This window comes from Diadema antillarum, unplaced genomic scaffold, assembly GCF_040938485.1.
Source record: "Diadema antillarum isolate AM-2024a unplaced genomic scaffold, OU_Dant_1.0 seq00001223_RagTag, whole genome shotgun sequence".
NCBI classification, from domain to species: Eukaryota; Metazoa; Echinodermata; class Echinoidea; order Diadematoida; family Diadematidae; genus Diadema; species Diadema antillarum.
The window spans coordinates 207,653-228,988 of NW_027272013.1; the positions used below are offsets into that span (position 1 = coordinate 207,653).

Here is a 21,336-nt window from a genome sequence, read left to right on the forward strand (position 1 = left end):
ATATGAATTTTTATACATGTGAATTAATTGAAAAAACACAATTTGCATTGGATTTGTACACAAAATCACGTTTTGGAGCAATTTTGGGGTTGACAAATTTTTTTCTAACGCGCGGGCGCAACAATTTTGGTCTCAAAAGTTGCGCGATACTTGAAAGAAAAAAGCCATGAAACATCGCGGCGGGAGTTTATCGTGCTGCGCAGATATTGCGCGAAATGTCGAGGGGGGGCGGATTCCCCCCCCCCCCCCCCCCAGCCTGATTAGGGTTAAAGTCAGGTGCAATGTGAGCTTCCGACCACACCTCAAGCCTAATCAATATTATGGTGATTTGCATAACAATTGAATCATTATTTTAAAAGTCAGAAAGTCTTGCTCCATCTCTATCAGAAAATATAATATCATAAAGCATCATAGTCGCATACCAACAAAATCCCAATTCATGATATGCCTGTATGCTTTCTTATTAAAAGCAAAATATCTCATTATCATAACCATTTCAAAGAGAAAAATTACAGATGGTCAAGTTTTGAAAGTAAACAAAGACTTGTTTTTTGCCTACAATCATAACAGTCATGCTTAATTGATAAACATCATATCAAAAGTTGCATTCCACATTGAGCAAATACGACTGTACATGTATTACTGTTACAGGAGTTTCATTAGGGATCGTATAGTTTTGGTTGAGACCTAATTTCAGGTTTCTAACATTTTTTGGTGAGATAATGAGAAACCTCTTATGAAATATGAAAGAACATGTAATTCTATGAGGAATTCAACGTTTATTTGATGAAAATTGGTTGTGAAATGGCTGAGATATCCAAAAAAGAGCGATTCTAATAAAGTGTGGGACCCACACTTTATTACGATCGCTTTGTTTTACTTTGTTTTTGGATGTTTCAGTAATTTCAAACCCGATTTTCATCAAATAAACTTTGAATTCCTCTTAAAATGGTATGTTCTGTACTACATCAAAAGTGTTTTCTTGGTATCTCATAAAAAGTTAAAAGCCCAATTCTCATCTCCACCAATACTCTACTATCTCTTTAACCAACTTCAATATCATGCTATGCTCAAGTCACATGCTGTACTAAATCTAAGTCACAAGCTACATCACATGATCACAGAAACGGGCATATTCATGCTCTCTATTTTGTCAGCAATCAGCATTACATGTATGAGATAAAAAGAAAGGTGACCCATCACTTGGTCTACTTCCACTTCGTTTAATAATAGCCATTTCAATAGTCTCAACCCAAATGGTCTAATTCCTTTTCGTCTACAACCAGGTCTAATGACCATTAAGTCCAAGTGCCAGTTAGCCTCATTACCAGTTGGTCTACACCTACTTTCAGATGGGCTATGCCCATTTTGTCTAATACCCAGAGTTTAATAAACAAAATGGGAAAAAGTCCAAGGAGACAAAATTGTAATTAGACCATCTGACCATTAGAAAAAACGATAATTAGCCATGCAAGCTAGGCATTAGACCAAGTGAGAAGTATACCAAATGTACATTAGGCGAAATTGATAGTTGACCAAATGAGTTCAGACGTATTAGTGTTAGATGAACTGGGAAGTAGACCATCTGATCCTAGACCAAGTGGCAATAAACCAAAAGAAAACCAAAACAAACATACGTAAAAAATAAACAACTTGAGGGAAACATTGGTGGACTGCCAGGTCACATGATCAGTTGTTAGGAAGTGACTCACACACCATTCACATGAGAAAGTGAGCTATTTCAGTCACAGGTTCGCAACATCAATGAACTCTTGTAATACTTTCTATTAATTGTCACATAGCTAGTAACCAGGAAGGTGGCCGCAACTTTTTTTTTTTTTTTTTTTTGGGGGGGGGGGGGGGGGGGGTTACAAAAAGTAGTCGATACAAATGGGTTGATCTTTATCAAAGGTCATGAGTGATAACAAATCCAGCGGGTGCAATAATCTGTTAACAGGATGGCTATGGCAGAAATAATCCAGAACTTCTGAAGAAAAAGTGAGGGTGTGAAGTCAAAGGCTGATCCCATCTTCACTGGCCGATGAATGTTGGCAAATTTGCGGGGACATGACTCCCTAAAGTGCTCTTGTAATTTCATAAAACAAAATTATTGGTCTTTTTATTGGTCATGCTAAAGATGTTGAGAGAGGCTGGGGTAATTAAAACTGCTTGATGACAAACTAGAGAGAGGGTTCCAGAAACATGAGAGTGCTAATTATAGCTTTTCAATAGCCTGAAAGCACAGGGTCCCATGTATTGAATCTCTCGCTGGTCCCTGCTCCAATTTCTCATTAACTGCATATATTTATAACTTACTGTTTGTTTCAGAGCAGAATACGATATTGATTGTGGACTTGCACAAAGGCTAAATTTACAGGCTGGGTGCAATTTCATCTGAACCTTAGAACTAAAAACTGATTTCCTCTCTTTATTTTGGTTTCCAGCTCTAAAATCTATATGACTGTTTGTAAAGTAAAAACAATAAATAAACTGAAAGCGTGTCAGGTTTTGCAGAGGAAATGGACACCCTTTGAAATGTATAACATCATTCCAGGGTATCGTGTAACAAAAGAAGGTAAAGTTTCCAAGTGTAGCATGAATATTACTGGTGCAAAAAAGAAAAAGAAAAAAAAAGCATCTCAAGCTGTTAAACAGGATGGCAAAAATTTGCCATCGGATTTTTCTTTATATATGTATGTATATCTGTTTTTTTCACAGAGTTGTCCATACATTGATTTCAATAACTCATCCAATAAGGTTATTTTGTCGTAGAATTCACTCCTTACAACAGATACCACAGATCAAGTGCACATAATCACACAGACTGGGGGAAATAACACTATGTAAAAATCACTGTCACAAGGTCCATAATTTTTCAGTGATGTTGGAAGGTGAAATAGAAGGATCAACACACACATCATTGATACCATGCACTAGGATGCAACAGGGTGCAACTCTGAAGTGGGAAGGGGTAAAGGTGGGTTGAGAAGGGCACCCCCGTGGTTCACTTGTGAGAGGAAACAAGGCCGCATGTAGATAGCACGCACGCATCACAAGCCCAAAGCATCGGGCAACATAACGGAACCATCTGTCACGTTTTGCTACTCTGGGGAGTGGATGCAGTCACCATGACAACAGGGAAGGGGGGATAAGTGGGGAGGGGGGGACGGGGAAGCACTCACTTGGTCTGTTGTCGAGTTCAAAGGTCGTAGCGAGCTCTTCAAAGGAGTGTCCAATCTTCTGGTACTCTCTCTTGAATGCTGATAGATACACAAGAGAAAGTGAGCGTGAGATTACCATTTGAGGCAGACTGATATTAAAACTGTCAAAAATCATTTGCATTATATCAGACATACACACTGTAGCAACCCTGTTTCTTCTGTCCTTTACTATGGCCATAAAAGTAGAAAATGGGAGTGTCCGTGTAGACTACGTAAGAATGAAGAGTGTTTACTGTAAACGCCATACACTCAGCTAGTCAAATTTTTTCGCAATTCCAGACTTCGTGACATTACGCAAGTGGCTTCATTCACGAGCATGGAGTGTAGTATTACAGTGCATCTGTACACATGAACATTGCAAGCATGTCAGGATCAGCATTTACTAGTATTTTCACATGTTCTTATCAGCTGTATATCAGGTGCAGTATGCAGTATGTCTAAAGTATGATATTCATTTTTGAGGTAAGGAGAGAATTTGTGTCTCTTTTTCTTGTTTTTCATGATGGCAACCTTTTGTTCAATGATATTCATGTTGTATATGCTTTGTTTCAATGATTTTATCAATGTGTTGCTTACATTCAGGACGAATGCTATGTTATATCATTGATGATAAAGATCGTGAAAAAAACAGCACATGTGTGAGTGTGAGTGTGTATGCATGTGTGTGTAGGTACACGTGGTGGTAGAGGATAGCGGGAGGGGTTCCACAGGGAAGAAGAGACTATAACTGTGATCACAGATTTCATTCCTTAGAAACGATCTCTGAATCATGAGGTATGTGAATTTGTTTTCAAATGACTGATAATTGTACTCCAATTTTCATTTGCCTGTTTTGTACACACTCAAGTGAATACTCAACTCAATATAATTTATGCAAACATTTGCACTGAATGAAATCAAACAATGGTAACTGAAGAAAAAAAAAATGTGTGACAACTTACGTCCCAGGTGCTTCTTGCTGTAGTCGTGGATGACTTGTTGGATCTGTGCCATGCTCTGGTCCAGACTTTTGGTGAATCGTGTGAACGTGTCGTGTTGCCTTTCTCTGAGTAATCCCACAGTGGCAAAACAAAAGAAGAATCACAAAATGTGAGCCGCCACTATTACATCAAGATGCAACTGAATTCAATTTAATAGCATTAATAGCTCAATGCACCGCATGCACAGCATTGTAAGTAATAATAGCTAAAGAAATATTCAAGTCCTTTGCTCCTAAACAAATATTCCACAAGAATTTACTTCCTTACTTTCCTCACTCCATTTTCCCCCATAAAACCCTATTGATAAACCCATTGCGGACGAGTCCCGAGTATATCCGCCCTCTCTCTCTCTCCTGTCTCCATCTGTCTGACTGCAGAGACTCCAACCCAAAGCACCTTCTGACCTGGAAGTTCTCCCACCTGAAACCTCTAGCGAACGGGAGGGCTCCCAACTTGATATGCCTGAAGTGCACATCACGAGCGCAAAGCACGAAGTTCCTCGCAGCCACGGTTCTAGATGCTCTCTTGTGCTATCTAAGGCTATTTTTCACCATGCGATGACACTAGGTATTAAGAAATCATATCAAGCGGGAGACAAAGAGCCAGGGCGGGAGAACAGGAGATTTTGCAAAAATGGGCTTTCGGTGGGAGACCTCCCATCGAAAGTGGGAGAGTTGGAGTCTCTGTGTCTGTCCCTGTCTTTCTGTCCGTCTGCCTGTCTATCTGCCCCCCCCCCCATCTTTCCCCCTCTTTCCCAGAGTATCCCCTACAAAGCAGCAAAACTCAGGCTTACATTGTCCCTATATCCAGGTTGGAGTTGGGTGTCTGTATATTCTGGTAGAACGCTGCTCCCATCAGATCATCTTTCTCTGCTTTTCTCTTCCCTTGCTTCCACAGCTATATAAAGGAAAAGAGAAAAAGACATGGGGGATCAGCAAAAAGTAGAAATCAAAGAATGTAATATGTAAGATTGATTTATCACATCAAGCCACATAGGTATCAAGACCATGAATTACATTTTTGTATTACAGCAATGCAATCCTCTATCTCATGTTTGTGTAAAAAACATTAGAAGTTGGAAGGGGAGAATAGGTGTACTACCTACATACTCATGGAATTTCAAAATACATGGAGTCTGAAAACAGGTAACACAGAAAAATGGATGCTGCCTTCATTACAGATCTACAAAGAACCAGATGAATAATTAGATAGTTATATAGATACAGAGAAGGAAAGAAGGAGAAAGTAGTAAATCTCAGAAAAGATGTTAAGTTTCCACTTATCCAGTGCACATCTCTTCCTCATGAATAAATCTTGACATACAGGCAACATGCAACAAAGATGCTCCAAGAACAGAGGGAAATGACAATAAATTTCTGAGAAGGAAGAGAAAAACAGAGAGAGAGAGAAAAAAAAAAAGAACGGATTGTCATAGATTGATATTAGGCAGATATATTCAATACATCAACAGAGAGAGAGAGAGTGGAGTGGAAATAGAATGAAGAGAACAACAAGGAGTTTAAGGAAAGGTCAAAATGCTCTATCACTATTTACAGTGCACAACTCCTCGTACACGCATTGAGGGATAAAATCTGGAATGCGTGCAAAATGGAACAGTAGAGGCTGTTTTCTTAAAAACGGGACATTTCTCAGCAAGAAAGATTGAGAGAAGACTCAAGACAGAAAGATGGGATGATAGACAGATTGAAGTTGATAAAATATTTTTGGACACGCACCTTCTCGTCCGTACACGTGATGAAGTGCATCATGACGTCGCTAGGGCCGATGACGGGATGCGCCGTCATCCGGTTCATCCATCTCTGGAGCTGATCCATCCTCTTTTCAATGAAAGCCTCCTCATACCGACCTGGAAGGGGTTAGGGTGGGGGGAGAAGGAGGTGTTGTATGAGTACAACTTTAACCCATTAGTCACTGAAACACACAAAACCACCCATCTCATTACTCCCTAAAACGTCTGAAACTGCCGTCTGTTTTTTTTAAAAAAGTTTTATGCTTTACCTTTTCATCGTTTTCATCATAGAATATTGTATTATTACGTAATTTGAAAGAGGTCAAAGGTCAACAAAAGTATGTAAGAATTACTTCTGTGAAACACAAGTCTCTGGGTAGAGTCTTAATAGGCTTTCAAATAAACATAAGTATAATAAATTATATCAAACATGTTGTGAGCTATTTTGCATAATTTAGAAAGTTGTCAAAATGAGAGTAATATTGCTGTACCTTCTACGGAACAATATAGGCCATTATGTACATAGAATCTTCAGCTGCTACAGGGTTAATCAATCAATCAAACGATGCCACGTGGGTACTTTCATACACAGACACAGAAACCAAACAAAACATAACATAGCATAACCTCGCCTATCCTTCATGATGTAACCTAACCTAACCTTACCTAACCTAACCTAACCTTACCTAACCTAACCTAACCTTACCTAACCTAACCTAACCTAACCTAACCTAACCTAACCTAACCTAACCTAACCTAACCTATCAAACCTAACCTAACCTAACCTATAAACATAACCTAACCCTACAAAACATATTAAAACAAAACAACATAATGGTGAAAATAAACCTGAAATAGCAGATAATCATGCTTGAGTCTTTGGCTCAGCTAAGCTACACGTAAAAAGCTAAAATCTGTAGTTTGTGACTTACCTGTGACCTGCTTGTCTGGAAGTGGAGGAACGATGATTAATGTGAATTTTTCTGCTAACCTCTCGTAGAGCCAGTCGAAATGTTTGTATCTCCGACTGACGCGAATGCCAGTGTTCTGAAAAACGCAACGGTGAAAGAAAAAGATGCTATAAAATTTTGGTGAAACATGCAAAAAAAGATTCACTGGGCAGTGAAAAATATGATAAACTGAATGTCCCGGTTGGCATGTGGCTCTATGGTAGAGCACATTAACTTCTCTGTGGCACGGACCATGGGTACAAAGGAGAGGTTCTTGTTTGGTCTCCTTCTCTAACACCTCCCTGACTGCCTTGTCAGATGTGAGCAAAACCTTTGCGATTTTAAAAGCTGCTGAGTGCCAAACTTGGAAGAAACAGATCCATGTTACGCTTTTATACATAGATCCACATATTACTGTGACCACTGCAATAAACTGATTTTCTTTTTTTTTCACAATGAAGGTAACAAGTTATAGTTTCTTACCCTGAAATAGCATTTCAGATGTCTAGAACAAAGTCAGATATGATTGTAATTTTGAGGGGGCATGCAGTACAATTCATAAATACAGCTTACGAGGTGCATGTGAATCCGTCAGATTACACAGAAAGGGAGAGCCTCTGCTTTAAAAACAGAAAAAAAAAATAAACAAAACAGAGTATCGACAATGAATGCTAAGTCTGTAAAACCAGAAATGTTCATGTGCTTTTTAAGTTTGTGAATTTCTTGAGAGCCAAGATTCGCGAAATCAATATACACACATTAAGCTCTTGTCTATGAAAACCATAAGGATTGAATGCCAGAGGCAATTTGCGGAAACTTTATGCCGAGAAAAAGGCTGTCGGCTCCAATTTGTGAAAATTCCATGCCGCTGAAGTATCTTGCTTTGCAGTATTTACATGTAAGATCACACAAGCGGAACAGAAGAGGGCAGCACTCACCGACGGCGTGACCTGGTAGGCGATGAAACTCTTCATACCTTTCAGCTTACTCTCCTTCTTTGGGTTCTTGATCTCACACGTGTACGTATTCTCTGTCTCCTCCCACTTGGGTCCTTCCTCGGTATCCTGGAAAATCATTCAGAGGGGTAATGAAGTCATTAACCCTATTAAACTTACCTGGGGGGGCATAATGGCCCCCCGCCCTCGACGAATTCCGCGACCATTCCGCCGCGCAAAATTTTTTGACCGCGCCACTTGCTGACTTTTTACTTTCAAGTCTCGCGCAACTTTTGAGACCAAATTTGTCACGCCCGGGCATACCGTTCCGAAGCCACACCCCTTCAAAAAAATTTCATCAACCCCCAAATTGCTCAAAAACGTGATTTTGAGTAAAAAGTCAATACAAATTGTGTTTTTTCAATTAATTCATATAAAGATTCATAAATATTCTTGATTTTAATGACTGAAATAAATTTATTTTAGTATAACTATGCTTCTAAAGATGTGTATGACAAATTCTGCTGAAAAAAACAACAAAAACAAAAGTTTGAAAAAACAAGGAAATATATAAAAAAATTATAAAACAGTAAAAAAACATAAGAAATCAATTTTTATACTGAATTTTTTTTTACGCACAAATGTTTGGAATGTCACTAGGAATATTTACACCAAAAATCAGCATTCCATAAGCTTTTATAAGCCAATTACAGACGGAAATGAGGTTTTTTGCATATATTTGCATAATTAATTAATTTAGAATAGAAAATGCAACTTTTTTGAAAATTTAATTTAATAGTCTTGTAAATTACATCCTTCTTTATGTTCATGCAAAATTTTGCGGCGATCGCATGATCAACGGCTGAGATCTGAAAGGGGGCCATAATGCCCCCCAGGAATTCAAGCTTGCTAAATAGCCCAGGTAAGTTAGGGTTAAAGGCATCATTTACCATTTGCACATGAAACAAAAACCCAGCTTTAGTGCTTCAAAACAGTTCTAAAATTTGAGGTCGGCATAGAAACAACCGAATGAAGATGTAAAAATGTTGATCAGCATAATCAATGTTTAAATGAGAGTATTTTTAATTTTACAAAATGTGAACAATATTTACAATAAAATTGTTTTTAAACTGAACCGTCTACAGTTATGGTTTATTGACCAAAATATTGATATCTCCTTATATCTTATGCTTTATCACATAATGTTATATGGCAAGATGTTTTGTTATACAACTGACCTACATGGCTCTGCTGTAATTATTGAACACAATTTTTACTGCTTGGCACAGGCTATTTCAGCGTAGGCCAGGAGCGGCCCAAATGCATGATTTCCTGACAAGGGTTTAATATTCATATTAATTATGACGCTTTGTATTCCACTATGAGGAAGAGGAAGGTAGACAGTGGATTCTTGGAAAACCAATTCATATCAGTTACAATTCTTTGAATTTCAAAGGGGCATTCCAGACATTTTTCATAATTTCAATTCATGTAGTACAGCCCATGTGTAAATCAACAGCTCTGTGTGTAGATTCATGGACTTCATTGTGGTCCTTGAGGAGAGAAACTAATACTCTGAAAACTTTAAACAAATTACACTGAACATTGTTGATGACATAGAGCCTCACATATTTCAGAAATGTCGCACAGTAATTCCATTACAGTACCGCTTGCTTAACAAGTTCACCTAATAAATATGTAGAATCTATGCATCCCTTTTTCTTTAAATTTGTTCTGCTTCCTTGAGCCCCAACTTGTGCATTCTTTACAGTGAGGCTGCCAAGTTATCAATCTTGTTCATTGCAATTTGTTGAAAATTTTGAAAACATTCTCATATTATTCCTCATCCCAATCACTATGAATTCTGAAGCTCTGTGCTCAGTACAACTGACTTATAGTAGTTAAAAGATAAAAAAGTCTGAAAATCATCCGGACGTCTCCTTTAAACCGTGAAAATGAAAGAGGATGAGAAGGATTATGCTTCAGAACACCTGTTTTTAATAAAATCAAATGCAATTCTTCTCTATTCCACAGAGGTACGGAAAGGGACAGAAGCCAAATTCTCAGAATGCTATAAGTTTTCTTCCGAGAACTGCTGTACAGACGGAAAAACCGTATTTGTGTACGATTGGGCGGGGCGCCCTCAACTCACAACTATTCTGACGGCGCCCTCAGATGGTACATTCTTTTTCAGGCCAGATCCCAAGAGATACGCCTCGCCACCGGTCTTTGCAAATACCGAGAAACGACTGCAAGGGAGAGGGAAAGAGAAAGAAAAAGCAGAGATTTTTTATTTTTCCCTGTGACATGGTTAAACATGAACTTTTGACAAATCAAGCACATCCTCTTGTCCTCCACTTCATATTTCTTTCTTTTACTACTAAACAGCCTTTTTTTTCTCTCTATTATTCTATTCATTTCTCTCTCTCTCTCTCTCTTTTAAGTACATTTTGTACCACCTCAACAGCAAGACAAGTCTGTATTCAAACTAACCGCAAGGATGTGGAAGCAGGCAAAGTTGTGGTGTGGTTAAAACACTCGCTGGGAATGACTGGATCATCATACACTATAATATGTTCCGGTTTCGTATATGAATGGCATATTAAATTACTAGAAAAAGTTTCTGTATGGTCTATCAGTTATGAAACAAAATGCACACACACACATACACACACAAAGAGCAGCTGCTGAAAACTGCTATATCCAATAACAGCAAGCCCGTGGAGTATAAAACAGCTCAGGCAGCTTTTGACTCAATTACATTAAAACAAAGACAATAAAATGAAATGAAATGAAATAAAATATAACCACTACTGAATGTTATGAACAATTTACGTTGTATTCTCATGGAAGCTGACACAATATGCTGTAGGCTACTCATGTTTAATACATCATTTACACTGTATGTGTACATGAAGTAATTTCTTTTTATGTCAATCATTTCCTCTGACATTATGTTTCAAGTAAGTGATACACAATGTTTGCAGTTCTCTTCATTTATCTTCTATTTGGCTTTACCCTCACACAAGGGCAATGACTATATAAAATTAATATTCATTAAAGTTCGGCAGCTAGTAATTACTTTTTTTTAATAGAATAAGATGTGTATTTCCACGCACCTACAAACACACACACATACACACACACACACACACACACACACACACAGGTATACATTTATTTCTCAAAAAAAGGCTTTAATTGGGGATATGATACAATTACTGTGAAAGCGGAAATTTTCGCGGTGTTGAAATTTTCGCACATTTCGCGCAACCAGAAACTAGCAGGAAAATAAAAGCACGCGGATATTTTTGCTTGCCATATGTTCCAGTAGTTGGTGTCTTGATTCCGAGGCATTAAAAACATGCGAAACTCTTCTTTAACAGCCGAGCACGAAAAAATTAGTCAAGCGAAAATATTCACTTTTGCAGCATTTGTTTCTGAGAATCACAACTCACACACAGCACAAATTTACGCAACACAAAACATGAATTCTGGTCAACTTAACCTGTCCCTTCCGTAATTCTCTGAGTGCCTTTAATGCCCCCCAAACGAGATTCTTTTTGCCCGTCAACAAGAGAGGCAGACAGGTTGGTAATCCACCTGTGTGAAGGCAGTCAAGCGGTACATTGTATGACCCTTTCCATGGTCAACTACATGTGCCAGTGAACAATGGAAATATCGATCAGGTGCGAGGTATGAATAGAGCGTGCGCTGATGAGCTCACAGAATCTTTTGTTCTACTCAAAACCAGGTGTACCTGAATGAGGTGACTGGGGTCAGCGAACCCAGATATCTAACTGATCTCAGCCTTGATAGCTATGTACATGTTCGTACGAGTTTACAGCAGAACGAGTGAAAAACTAAATCAGGAAAAAGGTACATAATACTGTGAAATACCCATTTTTCAAAAAGAAGGAGAACAAATGCTGATAGAATAAACTCTGATCTTTTTATCAAACCCACTTTTCTGGGCATTTTAACACAAGGAAACATGAATTTAGGCCACTAAAGCAGGCACTCTTGTCTTCATTTTGGAACCCTGGTATACCAGCTTCCCATGTATCAGTTGCTCCCATGGGAACCTGGTATACCAGGTTCCCGTAAGGAACGGGTTAATGCCTCAAACTTGAAACAGAGAGCCATGGATGTACATGAGCATTCTTCTCACAGATAAGAAGACTTTCGCACCGTACCCAAGGATCACCGTCTGCACAGCGAGACGGGTTCTACCCACGCGCTCCCTGCAGACCGCCGGCAGCGCTTGCCGCAAGCTACGGCAGCTCTCGCCCAGTGTCTTTCCCTGGATCGGCTGCATATCCGACATTACGATGTATGCATGGGACGGACAAAATGACCGAAAAAAAAAAGTTGTGATGCCCCCGATTGCTTGGCCGTCAACAATTCTCCATCTCCATGAGTCGTTGCTATGGAAACGTGTTACTGACAGAGTGCCTACATGAAGTGGTTAAGATTTACAGTGCAAGCTCAGAAGCAAAATGAAGAGAAATTCTTCCGCGAATCCATCGTCGATTAAAAACGCAAGATGTAAACTAAGACTTGCTCTCTTCAAGGCAATAACTGATGATCCTCCAGGACAGCTCGTGCAAGACAGCAAGGACACGCATGAACATTCTTCTCACACATATGCACTGGTTCAATTATCGATGAAGCACGAACATCATGCGAGTGTGAACAAGTCCAAGTAGTGTAAATCTGTACTGATTCACATCGGCTTCACAATTCAGGACATTAGCTTCACTGTCCAGACATGATTACTAGGAATCTCATGACGATGTTTCAGATGAAAGGAAAAAGAAAAATGATCTCATTCAGATTTTACATTGAAGATGCCTTCCAATCCAGATTACTATCCAAAAACTGTCTGCTGATTTCAGCCTGAATGTTGCATCTTTAACGAGCACTACACGCCTTTCAATAGCTCCAAATTATTGCAAAATGCTCACAGCCATTCTAATTGTGAGCCTGGTGTGACTCAAGCTGGCGATGATTTGAAATCAAGAAGCGTAATCTGGTCTTCAAATTTTGATCTGGCAGTATCATTACTGGGAGATTAGTCATCAGATAGCGGCGGAGTGTAATAAGATAAACACATCTCTCTCTTCTGCTCTCTTCTTTTTCTTGAAGGGAAGCATATTTATTGAAATACAAGGAGAAGACCAAAACAGTCCTTATATAGAAATGCGAAATGAGAAACCCGTCCCTCCAAAAATAATAATAAGGTAACTGTACACCAGCGGTGGAAAGACTGTCCTGGAATAGACAAATATAGCACAGGGTGCACCTTTGCAAATTCCAGAAAAATTAATGTGCTGAGTGAATGGCAGACCCCTGTGTTTTCCTTGCTATATTATTTTCTTTTTAATCTAAACTGTATTTTGCTTCTAATATCAAATATCATTTTATTTCCTGTAACATAAACTACAAGCTTGGAGTTTCACAGCCTTGCAAAATTTATTTTAGATTAAAAGTTTGTCTGCTTGTTACTCTTGCAAACATAATAATTTTCATTATTTTCATAACTGAGCATCAAAGACATAATGACTGTATCATTAGAACAAGAATGATAAAATTTAGAAAAGATTGTCCTTGGGGATTAATTGCAATGATATAGGTTGAATCTGATTGATCACCAATCCTGGTAGTGCAATAGACAGGTGGTCACTAGCGTACATGTAGGTTTGGCTCCATGATACTGAATTTTTTTTTTTTTTTTTTTTTTTTTTTTTTTTTTTTTTTTTTGGGGGGGGGGGGGGGGGTCAAGTATGCAATGCTGGACAGACATCTACATGCCTTTTAATACTACCAACACATGCCTTTTAATACTACCAACATAGTCTTTGCGTACCAATAGTTATCAAGCAAGTAACTTTATAACCTTAAAGGGACGGTACAGTATTGGTTGAGGTAGGATTCATGTTTTGAACATTCCTCTAAAGTGAGATGATGAGAAACATCTTATGAAATATGAAAGAGCATGTAACTTTAAGAAGGATTCCAAGTTTATTTGATGAAAATTGGTTTTCAAATGACTGAGATATTAAAAAAAAAAGTGATAATAGTAAAAGGAGACAGGCCACGCCTTTTATTAGGATATCTTTGTTTCACCTTGTTTTTGGATATCTCAGCCGTTTCAAAACCGATTTTCATCATATAAACTTTTGATACCCCTTAGAATTGCATGCTCTTTGACATCTCATAGAGTGGTTTCTGAATATCTCGCAAAATGTTAAAAGCTAAATCCTCACCTCAACCAAAATGTACACACCCTTTAATATGAAGTCTGCTTTTCAGCACTTCTGGGTCAAAATTTGTGTTTTCACACATGCACATCATACCTTGTATACCTGGAAATATATCTAGAACGAACCACAAATGATTTTAATAGTAGATTACCCATTTCCTCCTCACGTCAATAAATGTAGGGGGTGTGTCTGTTGCCAAAGTGATATGGAGTCGTTTATGGTGCTTGAGTACAACGAACATGTAAAACACGCAGACCTATTAATTTACAGAGGTAAATGATGTTCATTGAGTCACGTACAATGTATGCAGTTTATCACTTGTTTAAAAAGGGACTGGCTCATCAGCACAATCAAATATCAAGAGAATGAATGGAATACCAGTCATGACCTGTATAAGTCTGCAAATTTTCAAGAAGGCCCCTGGGTCATCTGCCCAAAGCATTACAAAGGCCAATGCAATCAATTGCCCTGGTTAAGTTTGGGAAAACACCTAAGTTTGTTGTTGTTTTAAGTATACTGAATGTGGTAGAAAATAATAGCATCTCAAATGAAAAGAAAGACAACTACATAATTATGTATGTTTGTATTATTTTTGTAATCTTATTTCTTCCTTCTTTGTACACTTATAAATATATTGATATTCACTATACAACATATTTTCTGTTGTTGTTGTTGTTTTTCCCAATGAGGACACATTTAAATACCAATGAATACATGTATTTTGAGGTTGGAGCGTATCAATGTTGTTCCCTTTGTTTTCTGTACAAATGTTTCCCCTCCATTAAAACCCCTATCAAATTCACCCACAATCAACCCTTCCCCTGTATCTTCACCCAGTTTGCTATCTGAATACAAGAAGTCCCCCCTCCCCAACAAACAAAAAACCAACACACAAACAAACACACAGGTAAAAAAAAACACACACATACACACAAAAAGAACCCTGTATCATACAGATGTACAATCCCATTCCTTTTCATTTAATAATCAGTAAAATTGTACCCCTTCATAAATAACTGTGCCCCACCATTCTAACCTTGCTTTCTTTGAGCTTGGCAAAGTTACACCCGGCAAAGTTACATTCGGCATTGAATTGTATTACCATGCTTGTGAGATATGAAATTTATGTTTGTAAAATAAGAAAAATAATACCTCGTTTTGATTTATGTAAATATAGTATAAGGGAATATTATGATAGAGAGAAATTTATCGCAAGAAATAATCATAAGTTGCAAGTGTTTCAGAAAAAATGGTGTCATTTTAGACACCTTTTTTCTTGATGTATATTGTATTGAATTCGAAAAAAAAAGCATGATGTTATTTGAAATATGTTGTAATATGTGTATAGATGAAAGAGAATAATAAATATCCCAGTGAGGGAAAAAAAAAAAAAAAAAAAAAGTTACACCCTCCATAACCTGCTCTTTCCCCAATCAAAACAAAACAAAACAAAACAAAACAAAACAAAACAAAACAAAACAAAACAAAACAAAACAAAACATAACAAAACATAACAAAACAAACATCCTTTACCTGGCAAAATTTTTCTTGACGGTGCCCGATCGAGCAGCAGACTCAGAGTTCCGCTGTTTGTACTGCCTGTTGGGTCCCGAGAGGCCAAAGTTATTTCCATTCACCCCAGAATCCTGTATGTGTGTGGGAGAGAAATCACAAATTACAAAGGATTAAATGCACCAGCCTTGAGACATTTTGGAAGGTCGGGGAATAAAACACAAATACATATGTGACCCTGCACCTCAAAACAAACAAAATGTCGCCAGACATGAATTTTTAGTTAAGACCATATTCTGAAAGAGCAGACTTTAAGCTTTAAAGTGATGTATAATTCAAATCAAATGGACTCTCCTAACCTATCTAAATATTGGAAAGAAAGCACAAACTCAGGAAAAGTGTGAACTGAGAAAAGAGGCTCTGAAGTACAGTGTCTATTCAAGCGCTTAATCTTTACCAACCGTGCTGGCTGTGCGATGAATGGGACAAAAAACAGGAAGTAAACCACCAGAGTAACAACATTGAAGGGATTATTAGATTAAACTGAAATTAAGCATGCCTCATTAACACAATCTGTCCATAATTAATGCCAACTTTCAAAGCAGTAGCACCATCCTTTCAAAAGTTTAGTTGAAAGTGAAGAGTATGGCAAGGTTTTTCAGAAATGAAAAAGGGATTCTAAAGACACACCTAATCACACTATTCTACCAAAAATGTTCGAGATAAAAAGCTAAAAAAACACACTTTCCTGCCCATTTTATGATACCAAATTTTAGCATAATGTAAAAGAAGACCCGCTCTTTCAGAAAATATGAAAAAGTCAAGTTCGGCTAGGTTGACCCATTTCACTTATTTTCAGTCCTCACACAAAATCAGTGTGTGCGACTTTATGTTCGTTTTGAGGTGCACGGTCACATATATGTATAATACATGATAGATACCCACAACATCCAAAATGCAAGAAAACTCACTGCATTACTTAGAGGTATCAATGATATCAGCAAGATTTCAGAGACTGCATGATTACTTCTTTTTTTTTTTACCCCTCATGTATACAGCGCAATCTAATATGTGAAACAACTTTGATCCTAAACTGATGGGTTTTTTTTTGCCACAAAAATAAAAGAGAAGAGCAAACCAAAGTGAAATGTTCATTATAGAGCTCTGCATTATTTTTTTTATACCAAATTCGCTGGTAACGAAGAGCAAAATGAAAGAATTTTTGAGAATTTTAGTGTTGATTTCTGCAAACCCAAATAAGAACTATAACTGGCCTACCAATCATATCTCTACAATATCAGACCAAAACATGGCAACCCTTGTTTCTCTGCTTTCTTGAAATCTTTTTATAGTTTCAGTTTACAAAACAAAAACATAAAGATCAACTTGACATAGTTACATGTATATGCACACATAGATTATGTTTACAGGAATCAATGATGGCTGATCATGAGATTGATTCTGTCATGACCAGATTGCAGAAATTGATATCATACAATGTACTTTGATAATAGTCATGAGACAGATTGCTTAATAGTCTTCTACACAGCAAACAAACAATACGGCACGTATTGAACCATGCAGACAGGCAGCCCATTTGACTTTCAGAGCTCAATTTAAGCGGCTGGCTGTAAGAGTCTACAAAACACAAACAATCCACAAACTTTGACTGTACACTGTGGATGCAGCCATCCGACTCATTTGTTTTTTGCGGTACATGCTGATCGATGCAGGGTGCTAGGAACCCACTTGCCCGCTTGCCCAGCACAACCACAACTCATCGTAGGGCAGTTAGAATAGAGACATTCACACTGATGCGAATTAGCGGGATTTGAATCTTGAGATTTGCGTCACGATCCAAAGCCGATTAATATCCAAATTACTGTGATTTGAGAAATACTGCAATGATTTGGTTGTTAGTGAGAGTCTGAAAGCTATGAAGCATACAATCTTTCAGAGTTTTCTATCCCATCATTCACAACACACATCACAACAGTGAATGACCACAAGGTCAAAGGTCATCATTTTGGCAGCTTTCAGACATGCAAAGTTCGGCAGATAAATCATCGCTATTGGCAAGTAGGGGGGATGTTTCTCTTTCATCTGAATGCAAAAAAAAAATAAAAATAAATAAAAAGAAATCTTGGTATATGGATCACGAATGACATCCCACTATCAAGTGTGAACGGCACTGTGTTAGCAAATGTCACTGAAAGAAATTCAAATTTATCCATTCAGGCAAGTGGATAAAATCTGTTTTTACAATTACCTTTACGATGTACATTCAGGTCATCTCTGTACACACTGCAAGCACTACGGCTTTCATCACGTCATAATACAGCCTGCAATAATATTGTTTCTGCACAACATGCAAGCAGACCTACTTTACATTCACCTAGACTTGTTTGCATATTCTGCAAGTATTTTCAAACTCCAAACTGAGTCATGGGGGGGAAACAAAAATATGCGAGGGTAAAGGACCATGCAATTACAAAAATGTTATTAAAGTGAGCTCACAAACACTTCATAATCGGCTACTAAAACTGCATGTATGAATCATACAACAAAATTCATCCATGGGAGGCCAAAGTTGACCATTTATATGCAAATCACAGTAGTTGGACAAAAAGAGCCTACACCACAAAAATAAATAAATGCACTATACTTGACGGACTCTAAAAGCTGTAGAGAAATTCTTACGCATTTGATTCTACTTTAGAAGACATTAACATTAATTGGCTTTGTGCTTTGTATATCCATGAGGTTCCACTGAAAAGATTTCAACAACTCAATTAAAGTCTTTACAGGCAGTTGATTTTGTGATGAAATCACAGCATATCCTTTGAATAATGCAAAGTGGTTTCCATATCAAAATTACTACGTGAGACCTACTATGCTCACTCACAATTCCTTTTTTATAAGTCAAGAAAACATAACTTCTTATAGTCTAAATTGCCTGAGCACATAGTGCTAACCAACATCTAGCCAATCAGGAGGAGTGTGAAATAGACCAGGGTTTAAAATAGTGCTATTTAAAGTCTTATGAATCCTGTCTTTTATCTTTAAGTACTCATTTTATGATGAAAGTGACAGCAACAATGCTATCAATATTGGCAATACTACGACATTGAAAAGGATGAAAACAGAAAGTGAAGAAGCAAAAAAAATTGAAAAGGTAGAGGAGGAGGAAGAGAAAATCAATAAATTTCCTATCACTTTTATTACATGTGTGCATGTAATTCTTGCCGGTATTACAAATCAAAAGAAGGATCTATATTTGTTTGCATTGGTTGGTTGCTATAATTGAAATTGTCTGTCACAATTTGGGCATACGTCACTTTAGGCAAAAATATTTACATTGTAAAAGACTCATCAAACTGCCCACGTTAAATGTGTAATCCCTCAGGAATGTTCCACGTGAGTGCGTACCTATGTTATTTCCTTCCTCCGTTGACTAATCAGGTTACAGATGATAGCCTGTCCAATGAAGCGCAAAAATGGGCAATAATGCAGTACAAAGTCCACTGTATCTACAAGTTGTACATATGCCCTTGTTCTTCTGAACTGTTGAACTATTACCACACCCAACATTGAATACCCCTTGTTCTAATTACTCTGGCAAAACTATTAATAAACAGTATCACATAGCAAGATATTGCCAGTTTGTAATCAAACAAAATGACATCATTACCCATTGTGCATGTAATCTAATACAAATTCCAGGCATCAAATTAGCGTCAGACTGTTTCAGAACCTTTCATGCTCTCTTTGATGTCTCATAATGCTTTCATTGCAGAACAGGCTGATTTAAATATACACTCTGGCACTACAATGTATTCAAACTTGATGGTAGATCATAATTTTCTGAATACTGCATGTAGGCCTACAGTTGTATGTTGACATTTGACAAATTTATACATATTCAATCTAAAGTTATTTTTGAGCACATACTCAAAAGTTTGTGTGTAGCAGAAGTTTTACATTTGTTGTTTTTTGACCAGAGAAAACACAATGTTAAAGAGATTACGACAGAATGTGCAGCAGCAGCAGCATTATTTAGCAGTTTAAATAGTAGAAGTAGAAGTACACAGTGCAGTAGTAAAGTTGTAGAAGTCTATGTATTGTAGCAGTAGTGGTAGCAGAAGGAACAGTAGAAGTACAATGTACATAGCATTAAGTCTGGAAGTGACTTTATAGCTCTATCTATAGGAAAAAGTCAAAGCATTTAAATCACGAAGTCAGAGAAAACGTGACAAAGGAGGAAATGAATTATAAGTAAGAAAAAAAAAAGAGAGAAAAGAATTGAGTGAAAGACGTATCATGGGCAGGATTATTGGGGGAGAAGAAGGAAGAAGAACACAGCTCTATATGTGATGATGACGATGATGATGGTGATGATGATGATGATGAATTGAAAGAATTATGGGGATGCAAGAAGAGGAGGAAAAGGAAAAAATTGAGACAAACCAAAAAAACAAAAAACAAAGAGGTTCTTTCCATCTTTCTCTACTGTGAACAGGATGCAGACAAAATTATATCTGAATGGGATTTATGGATGGTTGAAGTTCATCCTTATTTCTATAGATAATACGCATGACACAAACACAAGATAAATACCAGGGCATCTCTGCAAGGAATTAAGTCCTGTTTTGATAAAAACTTGCAACATCAAACAAGATCTGGCTCTTGTCTCTTTCTTTGATGGTTTAGGTAGAATGTATTGCATCACAAATTCTGAGTCTGATCATTATGGAAGAATGACAGATTGTATAAAGTGAGGATAATTCAGACAACCAGAAATCTATGTATCAGCATTTATGTAAACAAAATGAGAGAAAAAAAAAAATCTAGCTTCCATACAATGTACATTCATCAATGAAATAGAACAAATTCAGTCACATGAACTGAACAAGCTAACTTGCTCATCTCAGGCCATGTGTACTTTGAACATTTGTCTGTTCATTAGTTTCACGCAAGAAGGTTATATGTCATGCCGTTCTAGGGCTGCCAATGTTGACCCTTGTATCAAATTCCAAAAGGTTCCAAAGAGCAATAAGAGAGATGTTTGTGTCCCACATGCATCTTGATTGGCACAATGATTTTGAAATCAGGGAGAGAATAGTATTCTCTAGGCAAGACAAGAAGAAATATTCTTGTTTCCAAGGAGCCTCATCCTGGAGAATCAGGGAGATTTGGCACTTCCATTTAATTTGCGCTGATCTTGAACTTTCAGACACAATTATACTGAAAATTATGAAAACAACAATAATGATAAAGATGATGATGATGATGATAATAATAATAATAATAATAATAATAATATAATAATAATAGTAATAATAATAATAATACTAATAATACCACTACTACTACTACTAATGATAATAATAATAATAACAATAAGAAGAAGAAGAATCACAAAAATTATCACGATCATCATCATGGTCGGAATGATAATGGTAATGATAATCATACAGATAATCAAATTCTAGTACTGAACATTAACAACCTTCTGACACTGTCCGGAGATGGAACATGCAAAATGTAACAGGTCCCATGCAGTGAGGGTTGTGGTGTGCAGAGGATTATAAGTAATGGGAGCAGGCAAAGGAGAGCATGCATCCAAAGGAACCATGCTTGACTGAACACTGAAAGGTCAACTGAAGACTCTTCATGAAGAGGCAGAAAGACACATGAACCAAAGAAAACAAATACTAAAAGA

At 37.4% G+C, this 21,336-nt stretch overlaps 1 protein-coding gene across 1 annotated transcript in view; it reads right to left on the reverse strand.

The window, feature by feature from the left end:
- The window catches only part of LOC139744969 (sorting nexin-33-like), a 73,267-nt gene that overhangs the window by 9,316 nt on the left and 42,615 nt on the right, over positions 1 to 21,336 (reverse strand). Inside the window, exons 4-11 of the mRNA XM_071655378.1 lie at positions 15,636 to 15,748; positions 9,989 to 10,085; positions 7,840 to 7,965; positions 6,884 to 6,998; positions 5,938 to 6,068; positions 4,995 to 5,098; positions 4,163 to 4,266; positions 3,183 to 3,260 (exon numbers count right to left, since the gene is read on the reverse strand). Of these exons, the coding sequence (XP_071511479.1) occupies positions 3,183 to 3,260; positions 4,163 to 4,266; positions 4,995 to 5,098; positions 5,938 to 6,068; positions 6,884 to 6,998; positions 7,840 to 7,965; positions 9,989 to 10,085; positions 15,636 to 15,748 (868 nt within the window). The remainder of the gene's footprint in view (positions 1 to 3,182; positions 3,261 to 4,162; positions 4,267 to 4,994; positions 5,099 to 5,937; positions 6,069 to 6,883; positions 6,999 to 7,839; positions 7,966 to 9,988; positions 10,086 to 15,635; positions 15,749 to 21,336) is intronic.